Below are 22,590 nucleotides of genomic sequence, written 5' to 3'. Positions count from 1 at the left end.
CCATCATGGACAAAGAATAAAGCGACAAACAGACAAGATCATCCCATAGACATGACAGTCCTATAATGTTGCAAAAGTTACATAAACTTATTGGTGAAAGATAAACTTGTTGCAACTCATGAAACAGATATATATAAAACAATTGTTCAACAATCCTGAACCTTTGTATGTGCCCAATGTATTTCAAGAAGTAGAGCCATTTTACCTACGAATTCACTATGGACTCTTTTAAAATTATTTGCTTATATTTTACACGCAATTTATCTGGCGATTGTTTCTCTCCCAACAACGCAAGTTGTCCATTTCATTTTTGATAATTCTGAAAATAACTCCAGTATTAAAATATCTGATGTAACAGAGTAACAACTAAATAACACATCTCATCAGTAACATACAGCAGCAGTGTTGGTGAAGTGGGAGGGTAACGGGGAGGGGTGAGTTTTAGCAAACAGTCACAGTTCTTCATCTTTTGTTAGCTGGTTTTACTGTATGATTTCTTTGGTAATGGCAAACACATGAGGTAAACATTTATGTGGTGCTTACATGTTCCACTTTCACTTATTTATTTTTGTAAGCTATTAACCATCCACCTGTAAAGAAATCGAGAAATGTGCAAGAGCTACTTTGACTATGAAATACTCACCTTCATATGATACAACACCCATGCTGAAACGAGCTTCAGGCAGGTTTCCTTCCAGTTGCCACTCATTTTGCATGGGATCATATCGCTCAATGGAGTCACCAATGTCTTCACCAACCCAGCCACCTAGAGCATACAGGTGACCATCCAGAGCACACAGCCCAAACTCACAGCGCGGCACCACCATGCTTGCAATTTTTGACCAACTATTGTCAGCAGGATTATAGACTTCTCCATTTGCCAGTATTTGGGAATCCTGTTCACCTCCAACAGCAAAAATATGCCCATTCAGAGTAGTAACACCAGGAAGGATTCGACTGATGCCCATTGAAGCTGCAAGTTCCCACTGCTGTAGAAATGTGTTGAATTTTGCCACAGAGTTGAAGGTGCATTCTGAAGAACGGGTCCATGACACCTCTAACTCACGCTTTGAGCCACCAATCACATAGATGTCCTTCTTTGCACACATTCGAGGTTGAACATTCAAAGGTACGAGACTGCCTCGTTTTGTCATTAGGTCCTTACGGATAGAACGTAATGCCACCTGCCATGAGATGTATTGAGCATTTCAGTGTGAAAAAATAATGTAAGCAAATTAAGTTATATATAGCACATCACAGTAACTCTGAATAAGAAGAGTTTAGTGAAAAATTGTTTGGATAGCAGGGAAGTATGGGGTAAACTCTAAAGGTGTCGTTTACAGGAACTAACTAAGTAATGAAATGCTAAACAGCATTTACAACAGTAATACTACACTGAAATGAGTTGTAATAGAAATATACATGCAACAAACATAGCAAAAATTTAGGAAAATACATGAATTATATTATAAACTATTCCTGAGAACTTTACAAATGAATATCATAGTAAAAAAAATCCACCATGTCATTTAATACTACAAGCTACATCTGTCATGAGTTCTGATGTTTCCTGCTGGTAATGCAACAGTGCATGTTTACATACACCATTCCTTCATCACTCAATCAAACAGATTAATGCAATCAGTTGCTCCCTAATGAGACCATAGATTATTTCTGCAGTTGTATAATAGCAACAAGGAACAAAGCCACTCTAGCCGTAAGTCATTTCTTTATAAACATCAGCCAATTGTTTCAACCTTCAATGAGGTGCATTTTAAATCATGACAGAACTAAAATTAAAATGGGGACAAGTAGCATCAAATCGATGATAAGTATACAGGAAAAAAGACATACAAAATGTTTGTATTATTCTGTTAAAATACACCATTTAATAACATAAACAAGCTGAGATTGTAAGTTCAAAATACAGTCAAGACATTGTTGATGAATATCTCTGTACTTTATCAAGACAAGGACTGATGTGGAAATTTTTTGTTTTGTATTTTATTTGGATTAGGCCTTTAATTATTACCCCTACTATTAAATTATTTAACTTTTGATCTAGTTCTGTTATCATGTCACTAAATACTGTTTTTAACAGAATTATTGGAATGTTTCATGTTTTAAGTAATTGTCATTTTACTCTTGTCATGTATGTAAATTTCCTCTAAACTTATCACTGATGTCATACTACTGACTCTCACTTCTTATCCACATTCTGTTACCACTGAAAATGGCTTTACTGAAAGCTGAAAGCAATTACTGATATGTAAACAAACCACTTACAACTGGCTTTTATTTTTTATTCATTAGTACACTATTTTGATCAAAAATTTGTGGAGACTCCACTGAAATTACTCTTCTAATGTTATGCTGTGCATAGGAGGGTATATAACTGAAGAGACAACTCATTAATGTCACAGATCTCTTTTCTTCACGAATTAGTCAGCTCGGAGCAATGTGTTTCAACAAAGCATGATTCTTGGGTCTCTCATGATCAGGCATTCTGTCAGAGAGGTTTCCCAGGTATTTCAGATTCACAGGTGCACTGAGACTGAGAATTGAAATGATATGGGAAGAAACTGAATCGAACAGATGCACAAATACTTAGACATCAACACACCTAAGACGGGTATCAGAGAGTGTAGCTTAAACACTGAAATTCTGCAGCTATGGCATTTCATACTATGCGAGGAACACAAGAGCCTAGTCTATTTTCATAACAAAAATAAGACCCAGTTACTAGCAAATAATGGGCTATAAAATTACTTGTCTTGAATGAGATGAGTTTTATATTGGTCTGTCAGGCAGAGGCACAGCAGCTATGTTGACTGAACATGAACACAGTTGGAGAAAGCATAATTGTGATGCAACATTTGCTGAGCATGTACTGGGTGATGGTCACAGGTGTTAGCCACAGACCATCATCATGCACATAACAAACAAAGGCCAATAACTCAACTTGTTGGAAGCCCTGGAAATCAACAAAAATCTGGCCTGGAGTCCAGATTTAACACTAAATGACCAAACACAGCTCAATACTTTCCCCCTTCTAAACTTCCACTTAATCCTTACAGTTTCCCAATGCTTCCTGCACTGTCTGTTCCTTTCTATTCCTTCATTTTCTGTATTTATTTACTTTAATGTGGCTGCTTTTCTACTCAATGTATTCTGTTGTCACAATTGTCAATTCTATCTTTTATTCTGTTTCTGTGTCATTTTCCATAAGTAATACCTATACAAAATATTCTTTAGTCATCTTGTCAAGTAGTAATTTTCCTTTATTAGGATTGTTAATTTACTTTAAAATGCAATATATGCACTGTTTTGCGAGCTTAGAGATACTGTCTTCCTGGTTTCCTTCCTTTATATTTATTTACTGTTCAACTACTTACCTTTTTAACTGCATATACCTGCCACTATCAAAGATGATATTCACTGTGTTCATGCCTAGATTGAGTAAAATCTTTTCCAATATTGTTTGCAAATACTGTCTTTAATGATGACAGACAGTTACAATATGATGATGACCTAGTACACAAAAACTGGTTAAGTAAATAACCGAATCCTGTAGAATAATGACAACATTATGAAAAGGATAGATTGCTGCCCAGCATATAGAGCAGACATTGAATTGCACACAGACACAAGAAAATGACTGCTACACACCTGAGCTTTCAGCCACAAGGTCTTGCTCTAAGGCAGAAAAAACATGTGCATTCACATAAGCACAACTCACACACAAATGACCATTGAGGTTGGACTGTGCACAGCAATGTGCATAATGGGAAAATCAATATGTGGGTGGTAGGGGCAAGGAAGAGGCAGGGCTGGAGAGGAGGGAGAGCAGCACAGGGCTGAGGGAAATCGTAGGGCACTTATGGGAGCAGGCAGTAATGTGGTGCAGACAGAATAGGCCTGCCACGTGTGCCGAGGAGATTTGAGGGTGGGAAGAGGGGGAGGAGGGGGGGGGGGGGGGAGGTGGAAGCTGAAAAGGACAGAAGTAGAGGAAGGGAAAAAGATTAGTGGGTGCATTGGTGGAATAGAAGGCTATGGAGTGTTGGAGTGGGAGCAGGGAAGAGGATAGGTGGATGAAAGACAGGGACTAGCAAAGATTAAGGTCAGTGGGGTTACAGGAATGTAGGATGTGAAATGAGGCAATTTCGAAGACTTGACTGGTTATATACATAGCCTGACACAGCACGTGAAAATTTGTATCAATGTTGAGAATCAAACGCAGTTTTCCTGCTTACTAGATAGGAGTGCTAGCCACTAAGCTACATTAGCACAGCAGTTCACACAACTGCACAATTACCATGGCATGTCTCTCTGCTTAATCCAAAATCTCACGCTGCCCCAGTCAACTTTAAATTCCCCCTTATACACACAGAACTGCCAAGTCTCTCCATGTTCTGGAACAGCACTTCAGCATTGAACGTAAATGTGGGATCTAGCCGGAAACCCAGGTACAGGTACTTTTACAAATGAAATGACACAATTTCAGAGACTTTACTAATCTCATACAGATATGATATTATGTGCATAGACTGAAGAGGTGAGTGAAAATTTGTATCAAGGCTGGGAATCGAACCCAGATCTCCTGCTTACCAGGCAAGTATGTTAGCCATTAGGCCACCTTGACATAGCAGTCCGCACAACTCCACGGATTACCCTGGGACGCCTCCCTCCTATATTCAAATTCTCACTGCTGCCCCAGTCAACTTTGAAATCCCCATTACAAAGAACATGGAGAGCCTTGGCAATTCTGTTCATGAGAAAGGGAGAATTCAAAGTTGACTTGGATAGCAATGAGAATTTGGATCGAAGACAGAGACATACCAGGGAAATCTGTGCAACTGTGACCATCACTGTGCCAAGGTGGCTTAGTGGCTAGTGCACCTACTTGGTAAGCAGGAGACCTGTGTTTGATTCCTGGCCTTTGTACAAATTTTCACTAGCCGCTTTAGTCTATATACATAAAATGAACAATATATTGCAGTGCAAGTTTCCACCTGTCCAGTTCAGGAAAGCAGTTGTTGATAAGAATGATGGTGATTTTGCAGGTTGTGAATCAGACACTGAAGTGAAACACGTTGTGTTCGGCTGCATGGCCAGTATCTAGATAGTCCAGTTGTGTCTTGGCCACAGTTTGCTGTTCGCCAATCATGCGGAGAGACGGCTTGTTGGTTTCCATGCTCATGTAGAGAGCAAAATAGTGGTTGTAGCTTTGCTTGTAGACCATATAACTGACCATACTAGAGCAGGTGGTGGTCGGAGGATGTATGGGACAGATCTTGTGTCTAGGTCTAATGCAGGGATATGATCCATGAGGTAAAGGGTTTGGAGCAGGTTTGGACAAGGATATTGCATAAGTCTGGTGGGTGGCAGAATACCACTATGGGAGGGTGGGAAGGTTAGCAGGGCATTATGAGACATAGTCAAAACCCTGGTGGAGAATATGATTCATTTGCTCTAGTCTTGGACTCGTCCTGCCTCATTCTCAGGCACTTTCATGTGTTCTTTATTGTACTTTCCTGTATCACATAAACTTCTTGAACCTCAATCTACTAACCCCTCCTTTTCTCCCCCCCCCCCCCCCTTTCTCTTCCTTTATTCCAGTACACATGTACTAACCTCACCTTATTCATTTATATCTGCTCTCCCCTCTCTTCACACATATCCACCCACCAACCGGCATCCTACATTATTGTTTTTTATTGATTTTTCTCTTTGATCTCACTGTATTTTTAGATCAGTTTTAGTCCACTTTGACCTAGTACTGTTGGCCCTGCTCCCTAAGGTTTCAGCTTTGTTCCCCACAGTTCAATTGTCCTGTCTTTTTTGAAAATTTTCCCATGCATTTTATATGTTTTGTGCATTTTTACAATTTTTTCACATGCATTTTTATGTAATTTACATATTTTTTATCCTCCACCATGAACCCTTGCTCCTTCCATCTGCACCAACAAATAAAAAGTTTTCTTATACCTAACCACAATCTAGTCCCACATACTGTTTCTGTGTTGTTACCTAGCTCATGGAATCCTCCCATCAAATTACCCATCTCTGGCTGCACCTGCTTCTTCCATAATGAGCTCCATCTGTTCAAATTATGCCAGTCCATAGCCCTCACCAACCTAGACCTGCATAACCAAGTAAACCAGGCCCAAACCACCTCCACCTCATCTTCTCCATCCGTAAAATTCTCCTGTTCTGCAATCCCAAATTCCTGCATCCCATCTCTGACGCTGACACTCTTGCCCTCCAAGAACCAGAGCAGCATGCACAGCAACACCTCAAAAAACCTATCAAACCTATATGCCTCTTACTCCTGCCTTGGAGTGTCACTATCCAGCACCTCTACAACCATGTCCAAACCTCCCCCACATACCCTCACAGCTGAAAAACCCTGCTTCACACACCTATTACATTTACCATGCCCTCAGAAACTCCCTACCACCACCATACTGAATCCAGAACCTAAACAGACACCAAACATAGTCATGAAGCTTTCCCTTAGCAGCCTTCGCCCCACAGAAGCATCAGTCTTTTCCAAAGGACTTACTTTTCGCCCCATTCACAAATTTAATCATGTTGCACTTCTTAAAGATCTTCTTCCTTCTCCCAGTTCCTACAGTGGAAACACTTTTTACCACCAACCCTACCCATGAGTCTTAACCTAAAACCAATGTTGAACCTTGTTTCACTCAGTTCACTACTCCTACATAGACAACAACCATTTCCTCTACACACTCTCCACAGTTTCTGATCTTTTATCATATGTCACCCTGCTTATCACTATAGATGCTACACCCTGTACACCAGAGGTACCCAACATTTTCACTTACCTGGGCCACACAGGAAGAAGATGAATACTTGCACCACACGTAACAGCAAAAATATAAAATGTCGGTCAGAGGAATATAGTTTATGCATTTAAGCCTGTTACAACTATATTTCTATACATTAGATAGAAAACACTGGCAGCAGTTGCAATCCATATGAAGATTTCTAACGTCTGTACCTTGTAGTGATTAGAATTATGGTGAAAAAACATTCTTTATCACAACTGTAAAGAAATAACACATATTTCCTTGTATTTCCGTAAATTAATTTCAAGCATTATCGGGTCTCTTTTTTTGTGTATTATGTACATCAGTGATATAATAATTCCACAAAATTCAAACCTTGTAAATTATGCCGAAGATACCTCCTTCGTAAGCTGAGCTGTACAAGACAAGTTAGCAGTGGAAAATAATACAGGGAACATTAGCCTCGTCACAGAATATCCACCAAAAATGAATTCGTGCTAAATAAGGATAAGACCATTTTGATGGAGTTTCTGCTAAATGGTACAGCAATGGGTAGCCTCATGGCACCATCCTATGCCAACCTATTCATAGGTTATCTAGAGGAATACTTCCTATGCCCTCAGAATCCCAAATCCCTCACCTGGTTCAGATTCACTGATGACATCTTTATCATCTGGAACGAGGGATGGACACCCTATCCACATTCCCCAGAACCTCAACACTTTCTCCCCCATTTGCTTCAACAACCCAACAAACCACTTTCCTTGATGTTGACTTCCACCCAAAAGCATTAGTACCTTCTTCCAAGTCAAACCTACCAATCACCAGCAATATCTCTATTTCGACAGCCACCACCCATTCCATACAAAGAACTCCCTTCCATACAGCCAAGCCACCTTTGGCCATCACATCTGTAATGATGAGCAGTCCCTCTCTGAGTCCCTCTCTGAATATATCAAGTGCCTCACTGAGACCTTCACAGACCAAAATTACTCGTCCAGCCATATACAGAAACAGATCTCCTGCGCCTTGTCTCTCCAATCATCTATCACTTTCCATATTCCCACTGTCTGGCCACAAAGGAGCACTTCCCTCATGAGAGCACTTCCCTCATAAGTCAATAGCACCCAGGACTGGAGCAACTAAATCACATTTCCTTTAACTCTCATCATACCCTGAAATGAGGAATAACCTACTCACTTTTCTTCCCAGCCCTTCCACAATGGGATTCTGCTGCCCACAGAACCTATGCAATATCCTTGTTCATCCCTACTCCACCCCTTTTCCCAACACCTTGCCTCATGTATGCCCACAATAGACCTAGATGCAAAACTTGTCCCATACACCCTCCCATCACTGCTGACTCTAATCCAGTCACAGGCTTCACTAATCATGACAAAGGCGTGCTGCCTGTGAAAGCTGTCATGTAATCTCCAAACTAATATGTAACCACTATGCTGCTCTTTAGATGGGCCTGACAACCAACAGTTGTCTTTCCACATGAATTGCCACAAACAACTATGAGACAACTGGACCACCCAGGTGCTAACCATGCCGCCTAACACAACATGCTTCTTTTCATTGCAATGACTACTTCACACCCTGAACCATCTGGATCCTTCCTATCAACACCAACTTTTCTGAATTGCGCACATGGAAAGTTTCCCTGGAACATATCCCAAGCTTCCATCCCCCTACCCCTGGCCTCAACCTTCGCTAAGCCCTGTCCTTCACATACCTATATCCTTCCCTGCTCCCACTCCAGCACCACACAGTCTTCTATTCCATAAATGCACCCACTAGTCTTTTTCCCTTCCTCTACATCTCCCCCCACCCCCAAACCTCCCAAATGCTCCTAGCAGCCCAACCCTGCCCCCCGCCACATCCTTGTTTGATACCACAAGCAGCACTGCACCTCCCCCCAACCCTATCCTCTGTTCCTCCCCCTCCTCACCTCAGCCTTCTCCTTACCCCCAAGACCGACAAACTGCTTTCTCATCAGGCACAGCTGCTGTGCACAGTCTGGCCTCAGAGGCCAGAGACACTGATTTTTGTGTGTGTGTGTGTGTGTGTGTGTGTGTGTGTGTGTGTGTGTGTGTGTGTGTGAGTTGTACAAGTATGAATGCGTGTGGGTTTCTACTTTAAAGGAGGGCCTTTTGACTGAAAGCTCGAATGCATAGCAGTATTTTTCTTGTGCCTGTCCGCAACTCAATGTGTCCTGTATATGGCGAGTAGCAAACTATCCTTTTCATAATGCTGTCATTATTCCATCCCAGATTTTCCACTGTTTGAATCCTGTAGAACATACACAATATTATGCTTTTTATTTATATTAAACAACAGTGGTCAACTACATTATGTAACCATATTCTTAGGCATATAAGCTAGGAGGATATTTGTAAGTAGTCAGTATATCATTATACAAGAAACCTTTAAATGTTACTACTATACAGAAGACAATATATTATTATATATTGATCTTCTTATGTAAATTTTATGTATACACATAATAAAAGATGAGAGTTAATAGTGATATGACATTTAATCTTGTTTGAGCTTGGTACATATGTTATTAAATTAAGCGAATTAAAGACCAATTGCATCTGGCTGATGACACTGTGTAGCTACTATAGTGTTTTTCTACTATTAAATTAAGCAAATTAAAGACCAATTGTATCTGGCTGATGACACTGTGTAGCTACAACAATGTTTTTCTACAAAATCTCTCTGAGCCAGTCCTGTTATTTCTGTAGCTCAGATCCTTGGTATACACTCCACTTGTTTGAAAGAGACGTAAATGCCAAAACTATCAGTCACAGTTAAGAAGAATTAACAAAAATTAGAAGAAGTGTGGAATAAAGACCTCCTTGCAGAAAACTGGTATCAGCCAACGATCCAGCAGTAGAAAAGCTATTGTAGAGGATTCTCTCTGAAGCCCAGGTACAGGGTTCAGTTGCAGAACCATTCATCAACAAGCAATAGCATTCTTGTTAAGTAGTTTTGCTGCTGCCTAGAATCCACCACAACATGAATGAATGTGCCACATCACTTATGCTTATGTAAACAAAACAATACAAGGTGGTTTTATAGCATAATGAGAAACAGTACATAATGCAACAAGCAAATATATATTTCTAGCGGCCGGAAGAATGTCTGCCCAGTGTTATTAAACCAAATGTTATGTCCCAAAAACGAAATTTGGCAGATATGTAAAGAAGAATGATGAAGATTAGATGGGTACATCACATAACTAATGAGGAGGTACTGAACAGAATTGGGGAGAAGAGAAATTCGTGGCACAACTTGACTAGAAGAAGGGATCGGTTTGTAGGACACATTCTGAGGCATCAATGGATCACCAATTTAGTATTGGAGGGCAGCACAGAGGGTAAAAATCGTAGAGAGAGACCACGAGATGAATACACTAAACAGATTCAGAAGGATGTAGGCTGCAGTAGGTACTGGGAGATGGAGAAGCTTGCACAGGATAGAGCAGCATGGAGAGCTGCATCAAACCAGTCTCTGGACTGAAGACCACAACAACAACAACAATGATATAATAGTCTGTTTTAGTTCTTCTTGCTCTGGAAAAGTGTTAAAAAGTTCTGGACAATGGCAAATGTACTACTGTGTTTATGAAAACATTTTACATGGAAACAAGCTTCCCACACAGTGGCAACCATTTGGGATAGGTTCTTGTCAGTTGTCCACAAGCAAGGTTCAATGTATGAACTCGATATGCCTGACAGGACTGGCCAAAGATTTGACTTGACCACCATGCAACATTTTTTAAATGGGGTAGGGCTTTAGTTTAGTGCTAGACCATTTGAGTAAAACTCTCAATAACAAATTCACCATGGCTCAGAGCTACAGAAACAAATTCTTCCTTTACAGTACCAGAACTCAATGGATAAATTAGCCCTACGAAAAAAATGAACTTGACACCACAGACGAGAAACATAACCTTAAGAATTTGGTTTGTTCTTAAACTCCTACAAGCTGTGACCAGAGCCTCTAAAACATTGTGGTATGAAATCAAAAAGGACCTCAATATGTTTTGGGGGACACTCGGTTTATGTGGCTTGTGAGCAAATCCACAAATCTGGTTGCTATTGAATAGTGACGAACCACGACTGATCAAAATAACTTCAGTGAATTTAATGGGCAACATGTCAAATAAATGTGTATGCCAGGGTGACATCAGTACCTCTCATCTGAATAATGCTTACACACTCCTTGCCACATACAAATAAGCACTGTTCAGATCAAATATGGCATGTGGAGTTGCATGGAGGATGGACAGTGCTTTGGGCTCCAAAACCTCCCTGGTGTAAACATACTTTGCATTTGTTTGTTGTCCCATTCAAAAACACACAGGCTGCCACATTGCACTCACTATGACAGTACCTAATAAATACAGGGTTATCATTGCAGAACAGGCTGAAATTGGTTCAAAAACATTACATTTTGCCATTCAGCATGTAAAATCAATATTCATGTGCAAATTGCAGGCTGAAGCATATACTGTTTCCCAACAATGGAAACTGATACAGTGGCATTCATGATACCAGCTAGATTGTAGCATTGAACCACTGATGGAAATAGCTGTATCACTGCAGTGGTTGTGTACCTAACACTGTGGTGTATGGTCTGTTACAGTCGTGCAGACAAAATGTCAGTTTCTTATGCTGTGGTCACATTGCATTACCCAATACCCACTCATCACAGCATAGGGCCCTCTTCCATACCCCAATCTTTTGCAATGTCACTCACTCATTATTTGTGCGATGTCCTGCACATCTTCCAAGTTCAGAATTACTAGGGTCATTCGTACTGAATGCTGTAATTTTCTTTATGTTACTCTAGCAGCAATTACAGGTTTACATCAAATTAATTAGATGGAGACACAATAACTGGCCAATATTGCCGAAATTAAAGTTTAAAAGTTGTTGTTGTCTTCAGTCCAGAGACTGGTTTGATGCAGCTCTCCATGCTACTCTATCCCATTCAAGCTTCTTCACCTCCCAGTATTTACATCTAAATCTACATTTATACTCCGCAAGCTACCCAACTGTGTGTGGCAGAGGGCGCTTTACATGCCGCTGTCATTACCTTCCTTTCATGTTCCAGTCGCGTATGGTTCGCGGGAAGAACGACTGCTGGAAAGCCTCCGTGCGCGCTCGAATCTCTCTAATTTTACATTCGTGATCTCGTCGGGAGGTATAAGTAGGGGGAAGCAATATATTCAATACCTCATCCAGAAACACACCCTCTCAAAACCTGGACAGCAAGCTACACTGCGATGCAGAGTGCCTCTATTGCAAAGTCTGCCACTTGAGTTTGCTAAACATCTCCGTAACGCTATCACGCTTACCAAATAACCCTGTGACAAAATGCGCCAATCTCTTTGGATCTTCTCATCTCCTCCATCAACCCGATCTGGTACGAATCCCACACTGATGAGCAATACGCAAGTATAGGTCGAACAAGTGTTTTGTGAGCCACCTCCTTTGTTGATGGACTACATTTTCTAAGGACACTCCCAATAAATCTCAACCTGGTACCCGCCTTACCGACAATTAATTTTATATGATCATTCCACTTCAAATCGATCCACACGCATACTCCCAGTTATTTTACAGAATTAACTGCTACCAGTGTTTGTTCCGCTATCATATAATCATACAATAAAGGATCCTTTTTCTATGTATTCACAATACATTACATTTGTCTATGTTAAGGGTCAGTTGTCACTCCCTGCACCAAGTGCCTATCCGCTGTAGATCTTCCTGCATTTCCCTACAATTTTTTAATGCTGCAACGTCTCTGTATACTACAGCATCATCTGCGAAAAGCAGCATGGACCTTCCGACACTGTCTACTAGGTCATTTATATATATTGTGAAAAGCAATGGTCCCATAACAGTCTCCTGTGGCGCGCCAGAGGTTACCTTAATGTCTGTAGACGTCTCTCCATTGAGAACAACATGCTGTGTTCTGTTTGCAAGAAACTCTTCAATCCATCCACACAGCTGGTCTGATATTCTGTAGGCTCTTACTTAGTTTATCAGGTGATAGTGTGGAACTGTACCAAACGCCTTCCAGAAGTCAAGGCAAATAGCATCTACCTGGGAGCCTGTATCTAATATTTTCTGGGTCTCATGAACAAATAAAGCAAGTTGGGTCTCACACGATCGCTGTTTCCAAAATCCGTGTTGATTCCTACAGAGCAGATTCTGGGTTTCCAGAAACGACATGATACGCGAGCAAAAAACATGTTCTAAAATTCTACAACAGATCGATGTCAGAGATATAGGTCTATAGTTTTGCGCATCTGCTTGATGACTTTTCTTGAAGATTGGGACTATCTGTGCTCTTTTCCAATCATTTGGAACCTTCTGTTCCTCTAGAGATTTGCGGTACACAGCTGTTAGAAGGGGGCAAGTTCTTTTGCGTACTCTCTGTACAATTGAATTGGTATACCATCAAGTCCAGTGGACTTTCCTCTGTTGAGTGATTCCAGTTGCTTTTCTATTCCTTGGACACTTATTTCAATGTCAGCCATTTTTTCGTTTGTGCGAGGATTTAAAGAAGGAACTGCAGCGCGGTCTTCCTCTGTGAAACAGCTTTGGAAAAAGGTGTTTAGTATTTCAGCTTTACGCGTGTCATCCTCTGTTTCAATGCCATCATCATCCCGGAGTGTCTGGATATGCTGTTTCGAGCCACTTACTGATTTAACATAAAACCAGAACTTCCTAGGATTTTCTGCCAAGTCGGTACTTAGAATTTTACTTTCGAATTCACTGAATGCTTCACGCATAGCCCTCCTTACGCTAACTTTGACATCGTTTAGCTTCTGTTTGTCTGAGAGGTTTTGGCTGCGTTTAAACTTGCAGTGAAGCTCTCTTTACTTTCGCAGTAGTTTCCTAACTTTGTTGTTGAACCACGGTGGGTTTTTCCCGTTCCTCACAGTTTCACTCAGCACGTACCTGTCTAAAACGCATTTTACGATTGCCTTGAACTTTTTCCATAAACACTCAACATTGTCAGTGTCGGAACAGAAATTTTCATTTTGATCTGTTAGGTAGTCTGAAATCTGCCTTCTATTACTCTTGTTAAACAGATAAACCTTCCTTCCTTTTTTATATTCCTATTTACTTCCATATTCAGGGATGCTGCAACAGCCTTACGATCACTGATTCCCTGTTCTGCGCTTACAGAGTTGAAAAGTTAGGGTCTGTTTGTTATCAGTAGGTTCAAGATGTTGTCTCCACGAGTCGGTTCTCTGTTTGATTGCTCGAGGTAATTTTCGGATAGTGCACTCAGTATAATGTTACTCGATGTTCTGTCCCTATCACCCATCCTAAACATCTGAGTGTCCCAGTTATATCCTGTAAATTGAAATCTACACCTAAGACTATAACATGCTGAGAAAATTTGTGAAATGTATTCCAGATTTTCTCTCAGTTGTTCTGCCACTAATGCTGCTGAGTCGGGAGGTTGGTAAAAGGAGCCAATTATTAACCTACCTTGATTGTTGAGTGTAACCTCCACCCATAATAATTCACAGGAACTATCCACTTACACTTCACTACAGGATAAACTACTACTAACAGCGACAAACACGCCACCACCGGTTGCATGCAATCTATCCTTTCTAAACACCGTCTGTGCCTTTGTAAAAATTTCAGCAGAATTTATCTCTGGCTTCAGCCCTCTTTCTTGACCTATAATAATTTCAGCTTCGGTGCTTTCTAACGACACTTGAAGTTCCGGTACTTTACCAATGCAGCTTCGACAGTTTACAATTAAAATAGCAATTACTGCTTGGTCCCCGCATATCCTGACTTCGCCCCACACCCTTTGAGGCTGTTGCCCTTTCTGTACTTGCCGAGGCCATCTAACCTAAAAAACCGCCCAGTATACGCCACACAACCCCTGCTACCCCTGCAGCCGCCTGCTGCGTGTAGTGGACTCCTGACCTATCCAGCGGAACCCAAACCCCACCACCCTATGGCGCAAGTCGAGGAACCTGCAACCCACACAGTCGCAGAACCGTCTCAGCCTCTGATTCAGACCCTCCACTCGGCTCTGTACCAAAGGTCCGCAGTCAGTCCTGTTGACGATGATGCAGATGGTGAGCTCTGCTTTCATTCCGCTAGCGAGACTGGCAGTCTTCACCAAATCAGATAGCCGCCGGAAGCCAGAGAGGATTTCCTACGATCCATAGCGACACACATCATTGGTGCCGACATGAGCGACCACCTGCAGATGGGTGCACCCTGTACCCTTCATGGCAACCGGAAGGGCCCTTTCCACATCTGGAATGGCTCCCACCGATATGCACAAGGAGTGCGCATTGGTTTTCTTCCCCTCTCTTGCTGCCATATCCCTAAGGGGCCCCATTACGCGCCTGACGTTGGAGCTCCCAACTACCAGTAAGCCCACCCTCTGCGATCACCCGGATCTTGCAGACTGAGGGACAACCTCTGGAACAGGACAAGCAGCCACGTCCGGCCGAAGATCAGTATCGGCCGGAGACAGAGCCTGAAACAGGTTCGCCAGACAAATTGGAGAGGCCTTCCATTCAGCCCTCCGGAATGTCTTTAACCCCCTGCCACACCTCGAGAAGACCTTCCACTCTACCACTACTGACACCTACATCCTTCTGAATCTGCTTAGTGTATTCAGCTCTTGGTCTCCCTCTGCAATTTTTACCATCCACGCTGCCCTTCAATACTACATTGGTTATCCACTGATGCCTCAGAATATGCCCTACCAACTGATCCCTTCTTCTGGTCAAGTTGTGCCACAAATTTCTCTTCTCTCCAATTCTATTCAATACCTCCTCATTAGTTATGTGATCTACCCATCGAATCTTCAGCATTCTTCTGTAGCACCACTTTTCGAATGCTTCTATTCTCTTCTTGTCTAAACTATGTATCGTCCATGTTTCACTTTCATACAAGGCTACACTCCATACAAATACTTTCAGAAACAACTTCCTGACACTTAAAGCTATGCTCGATGTTAACAAATTTCTCTTCTTCAGAAACACTTTCCTCGCCATTGCCAGTCTACATTTTATATCCTCTCTACTTCGACCATCATCTGCTATTTTGCTCCCCAAATAGCAAAACTCCTTTACTACTTTAAGCGTCTCATTTCCAAATCTAATTCCTGCAGCATCACCCGATTTAATTCGACTACATTCCATTATCCTCGTTTTGCTTTTGTTGATGTTCATCTTATATCCTCCTCTCAAGACACTGTCCATTCCATTCAGCTGCTCTTCCAGGTCATTTGCTGTCTCTGACAGAATTACAATGTCATCAGTGAACTTCAAAGTTTTTAATTCTTCTCCATGGATTTTAATACCTACTCCGAATTTTTCTTTTGTTTCCCTTACTGCTTGCTCAATATACAGATTGAATAAATCGGGGTTAGGCTACAACCCTGTCTCACTCCCTTCCCAACCACTGCTTCCTTTTCATGCCCCTCGACTCTTATACCTGCCATCTGGTTTCTGTAAAAATTGTAAATAGCCTTTCGCTCCCTGTATTTTACCCCTGCCACCTTCAGAATTTGGAAGAGAGTATTCCAGTTAACATTTCAACGGAATCCAAACTGATCTTCCCTGAAGTCGGCTTCTACCAGTTTTTCCGTTTGTCTGTAAAGAATTCATGTTAATATTTTGCAGCAGTGGCTTATTTAACTGATAGTTCGGAAATTTTCACATCTGTCAACACCTGCTTTCTTTGGGGTTGGAATTATTATATTCTTCTTGAAGTCTGAGGGTATTTCGCCTGTCTCATGTTTCTTGCTCACTAGATGGTAGAGTTTTGTTAGGCCTGGCTCTCCCAAGGCTGTCAGTAGTTCTAATGGGATGTTGTCTACTCCCGGGGCCTTGTTTCGACTTTGGTCTTTCAGTGCTCTGTCAAACTCTTCAAGCAGTATCATATCTCCCATTTTATCTTCATCTACAGCCTCTTCCATTTCCATAATATTGTCCTCAAGTGCATCGCCTTGTATAGACCCTCTATATACTCCTTCCACCTTTCTGCTTTCCCTTCTTTGCTTAGAACTGGGTTTCCATCTGAGCTCTTGATATTCATACAAGCGGTTCTCTTCTCTCCAAAGGTCTCTTTAATTTTCCTGTAGGCAGTATCTATCTTACCCCTAGTGAGATAAGCCTGTACATCATTACATTTGTCCTCTAGCCATCCCTGCTTAGCCATTTTGCACTTCCTGTCGATCTCATTTATGAGACGTTTGTATTCCTTTTTGCCTGCTTCATTTACTGCATTTTTATATTTTCTCCTTTCATCTATTAAATTCAATATCTCTTATGTTACCCAAAGATTTCTATTGCCTTCATCTTTTTACCTACTTGATCCTCTGCTACCTTGACTATTTCTTCTACTGTATTTCGTTCCCCCACTCCTGTCAATTGTTCCCTAATGCTCTCCCTGACGCTCTCTACACCTCTGATTCTTTCAGTTTATCCAGGTCCCATCTCCTCAAATTCCCACCTTTTTGCAGTTTCTTCAGTTTTAACAGTTCATAATCAATAGATTGTGGTCACAGTCCACACCTGCCCCAGGAAATGTCTTACAATTTAGAACCTGGTTCCTGAATCTCTGTCTATCTGTGACCTTCCAGTATCTCCAGGCTTCTTCCATGCATACAACAGTTTAAAAGTAGCAAAAACTACTCACAGTCTTCAGAACTTCTTCAGACCTTGTATGATGGTCTTCTCAACCTAGGGTCTGAGTAATACGCTTCCTCTTCACTAACATTCCCCAACCAATCCCTCTTTCATCCCTGAAGAAGGGACAGACAAGTTTCAAATGCTAGTAACAAGTTTCAAATGTTAGTACAAATATTTTTTTTTTTCCTTTTACCTGTTTCTATCAACAGAGCTTGGAATTTCACCTCCTTAAGGTAAGTAAAGACCAAGCATTCTGTTTTCTCAAAATGTAATAGTTTTCTCAACTGAATTCTCCAGCTGATTAAGTACACAGCTGGACAATTTGTAACAAATGGTACTAGGTTTCTTGGAGACTTTTGGTCACATAGTGCATTATGTTTTGCTGTTATTTATATCCAGAGAATAATTTTGGTTACTTTATTGCTTATTGTTAAAATTTAAATTTGGCTGGTAAATTTTGGCAAATCAGGCTGAAAACCATACTTGACAAAAGATTATTTCAATATCATTTCCTGGTACAATTTGTGGTGAATCTGAGGTAGAAAATCATTAACCTGACTTGATGCTACTGTATACCTATTGCAGTTACTTTCCTACCTACCCAGCTAGCCTAGTATGAGTTTAAGAGATCACAACCAGGCCAACAGGAACTTTATATTGCAAATTCACTATGTGGTCCTAGCTGCACTTCTGGTTTCCATTTAGCCATAAACAGCTAAATAATATGTACACAATTTTTTTAAAAAAGTCCATTAGTCTACATTTACAAATTTAATCTATCACATATACAAACAAAAACCAACACACAACACCAATAGCAGCATTTTTCATCATAGCCACTTATAATGACTACTTACAACAGTACCAGAAATAACGAATTTACTTCAGAAAATTAATTATGCTAATGGTCATAAAAATTAAATAAAGGCTTACAATGAATACATGATGTATTACTTGCTGCTTATTCTCTCGGGACTTTTTACCTTCATGAGCAACTGGTACTGTCACAGACTCACATTATATTGCTGGTAATGAAATGGAGTCAAGCCAATGGCCAGAGATACAGTGTATCTGATTGGTTTTTGATACACACTATGGCCCAAATTCTCCCTGTCCCTTGTAACCAGTACTTCTACAAAAGGTTGATGTTAATCCTTTTCTGCAACCATAATAAATGTAATGTTGACATGGAGACTGTTCAGATGTCTTGGGAAACAACCAAATTGTTCCTCACCAAGGCTCCCCACAAGATGAAGGTGTTGTTGACATAGCAGTAAGCACACCTTAGGTTTATAAGGTGCCACATTCAGCACTTGTTGTTTGAAATGCTCCACTGGACTAAATGGACTAATCATACAGAAAGTTTGTAGAAATTTCCATTACACACACAAGAGCTCCTGATAAGACACACTCCTGTGAGACACGCAGAACTAGCTCAACTATTACACCAAGGGACAGAAGAAAAAGTATGAAAGATGCAGAAAGCACACCGACGAGCGGATTCCTGACATGCCAGGAACTGTGCTCAATCTCAGAGAACAGTCAATGCATAGGAGGAACACTGTGTTCAAAAAAAGGGAATCCATAACCATACAAAAATTTTATCCAGCACTGAAGCAGCCACTTGGAACTTTCCATGTGAAAAAGCTGTAAAAATACACATTGAAACCAAACAGATATTGTGTCAAGCAACCTGAAAAGAGAAGAGTCTCAATGCAGACAGGAGCACACTGGTTCTGCTTGCCAATGAGAGAAATGTGACCACTGTAATGAAGACTGAAGATCGTGATCAGAAGATGTGTGACGTGCTAGGCCCAACAACATTATAAAAGCCTAGCACAGGGCCAATACAGGGGATTGCAAAGAATAAGAATCAGTTAATCAAGGTGTCTTCTCTCTATGACATACAGAGGAGCCTGTACAACACAAAAGCCCTACCATCTTGGTTGTATTGGTTCCCAAAAATTCCTAAAGATGGTGTACCATTAAAGCTGACCATTAAGTGCTCCAGGCTTACTGATGTATAAACTGGATAAACACTTGGTCTTTCTACTTCAGTCACATTTGGGAAATGTTGCAATATACATAAGGGACTAGGACAGCTCACTGAGAAGTTGAAAAACTAAAGCTTGGACCAAACACCCTTCTGATCAGCTTTTATGTTGCTTCTTTCTTTGCCAAAGTGCCACCTAATGACACTCTGGAGCATATCAGTTTCATTATTCCTGCTGGATGTCATCAGGCTCTCACAACACGTGTATCTTACTGTGAGTTACTTTCCAACAATGGTGATTTTTACAAAAGGGCTGTAAGGTACACTGATGACACCTTTGTTAAGTAGAGCCATTGTGAGGAACATTAGGGTGACCTCCTAAGATATCTAAATAGTCTCCATGCCAACATTAAATTTACAGTGGAAGAAGAAAAGCATGTACAGCTACATTTTTCCTGATGAACTGGTTACAAGTAATTGTGAGAACCTCGGCCACAGCAAGTATTGTAAACTGATAAACTGATATACACCTATAGACACCTGCATGAACTTTCATATCATCACCCTTGTCAGAAAAGAGGAATGGTTAATGTACTTACAATGCATGCAAGATAAATGTGTGAGGTGCAGCACCTCAGATGCAAGATGAAGCACCTGGATTGCACTCTGATGAGTAATGGATACTCCACCAGTTGCATAAGAGGTGTCACACACCTGGCAAGGTAACACATTGGTAGAAGAAATGTTGGGTACAGCCTTTGACTCATACAGTCCCAGGATGACACAGAATGGCAGCATACTGTGCAAACATGGCATTAAAGCCCCATTTACAAACAGAACAAGAAGATCAAAGAATGTCTCAGATTGGCAAAGAACAAAATGGACTCACTCCTAACATCAAGAATATACAGTATAAGTTGGTATGTTGGAACAACTGGGTGATACTATGATATCAGGACCACCGAACAACAACAGTGCACGTTAGGACAGTTGGAAAAATTGGCATGTGCTGTGCAAGACCAATCACATCATAAAATTCACTTACACACAGGTTGCAAAGAACTGCCATGACCATTTGTTCAGTAAAGCATAAGAAAGTCACAAATATGACAATAACTTTAACAAGAAATAAAAAGACTCAAAGTAAGTGGATCCTGGATTCCCGTGCTGAAGCTAACAACTGTTGCGGGTGACAAGGGGAAGAGCCATCAGATGTCAATGTGACAGGTTGCAGTTTGTTACAAGCAACAGAGTGCAAACCTTTAACAATGCCACCCACTTATGCAGCCAAAATGTCAAAAAATTTGTTAACAAATGTTGGCCTAAGATGAATGCAAAAGTGAAAAAAAATTCTGATTATCACTGAGCATATGCTGAAATGGAACTGGTATGTCTCTTAATGGATCACAGTTATTATCAGCATACAAAAAGAGGACTTATTCCATTACAAGAAAAAGAAGTAATGTAATTAATGAGGCTAGTACTATTTAACTTCTGATCACACTGCCAAGAAGGGCTTTAGCATGTGATTTCTCGTGTTTTTTTCACTATTGTTTACATTATTGTTTAATTATCAGTTCAATGTCATCTAAGACAGACAACCGCTGTTCTCTGCTAATCCCAACACAATATTCATACGCAGCACATCCACGGAAGTACATAGTTTGACATGGTTGCCAGATTTGATCCAAAGTTAATGAAGGCATAGTCCTGGACAAGTTAATTATTTCCTTTCCCTGAAATGCTTCTTTATTGAATCCACATCAATGCTCAAAATCTACACCAATGATCTATCACTTACAGAAATTTGTCACTGCACTTTTCTCTATATTATTTGTAAAAATACTATAACAAAGTACATTAAAATTGTTTACCTCTAAGCTGCTGTCAGTGCACTCTGAAATAGCACGATCTAGAAGACACAGGGAAAGCAGTGGGAGGCGCACTTTAGACAATATCTCAAACACGTAACATCGTCGCTGTACAACATCATGCATGATCCAGCGCATTGCAGCTTGAAATACCTACATAAGAAAAAGTACAGTCTATAAACATTTTATGCCCTCTTCTGGTATATGATCATAGGATTCACAGACAATCTTTTTTCTTGGTAAAATGGGCATGTTTGACTTCAATCTGCTTCATGAGTATTTATCTGCAATTACTCCAAATAACAACAATATTGATTAATATTGTACTTTTTCAGAAGCTTTGAAAGCTAGGAATAGTATTTACTAAGTTTAAGTATATACTCATACCTCTCAAATATCTTGAAAAGTGAGAAAACAGTGTGCGCACACTTACATGTTCCACAGATCCTGATTTCCAGAAGCATCTTCAAGGATGAATGTGATGCACAAAAGCAAAATGGAAAACTACTATAAATGGCATCTGTATATATCTCAACTACGGTCCATCAATGGTGAAAATGCTATTTTTAAAAATCTCCACATATTATTTTCTATATCCATTTATGTGTGCAGAAAATAATTAGCTTGCTCTGTACTCCATAAAGCCACTATGTCACCATAAAAACCTGCTGATTTGCTGTTTGTAAGCATGCTAGTGTTGGAAACTTAATTACATGGTAAGTACAGAAGCTTATTTTATTGTCTTTGAACAGCAGCATAAAAACTAGTGTGTGAATTTTGTGTAAGTGAGACCTGTAAATTTTTGGATTACCTATTCTACAGGCTGAATAGCTCATGGGTTTTTAAATTTAATTAAATAACAACAGTTATGGCAGTAACGGCAATGCATTTGAGAGAAAGGTATGTAATTGTATGATACAGATACATCTACCAATTAATTGCCTTAAATAATTTGAGGAGATAGGATAACAACTCAATGATTATTGAGCTGCTGAGCCATCAACAGGAACACAAACAAGACTGAGAACATTGTTAGTTCTGCAATGTTCTCAGGCTTGTTTGTGTGTCTGTGACAACTATATGGTTAGTTTTTACCTTTACTTTAGTCCTTTCAGGCTTTCTTTTTCATTTCTGGGAAGAAAATTGTGTAATTTAGTGTCCAAGAAGAGCTTAATTAGAAACTTTTTTCATATAACAGAAACC

At 40.4% G+C, this 22,590-nt stretch overlaps 1 protein-coding gene across 1 annotated transcript in view; it reads right to left on the bottom strand.

The window, feature by feature from the left end:
* LOC126350334 (actin-binding protein IPP) overlaps positions 1 to 22,590 on the bottom strand; it is a 63,512-nt gene that overhangs the window by 19,657 nt on the left and 21,265 nt on the right. The window contains exons 6-7 of the mRNA XM_050002506.1: positions 21,391 to 21,540; positions 644 to 1,184 (exon numbers count right to left, since the gene is read on the bottom strand). Coding sequence (XP_049858463.1) covers positions 644 to 1,184; positions 21,391 to 21,540 — 691 coding nt within the window. The remainder of the gene's footprint in view (positions 1 to 643; positions 1,185 to 21,390; positions 21,541 to 22,590) is intronic.

This window comes from Schistocerca gregaria, chromosome 1 (genome assembly GCF_023897955.1).
Source record: "Schistocerca gregaria isolate iqSchGreg1 chromosome 1, iqSchGreg1.2, whole genome shotgun sequence".
In the NCBI taxonomy this organism is placed as follows: domain Eukaryota; kingdom Metazoa; phylum Arthropoda; class Insecta; order Orthoptera; family Acrididae; genus Schistocerca; species Schistocerca gregaria.
This window is presented reverse-complemented; position numbering and strand designations above follow the sequence as displayed.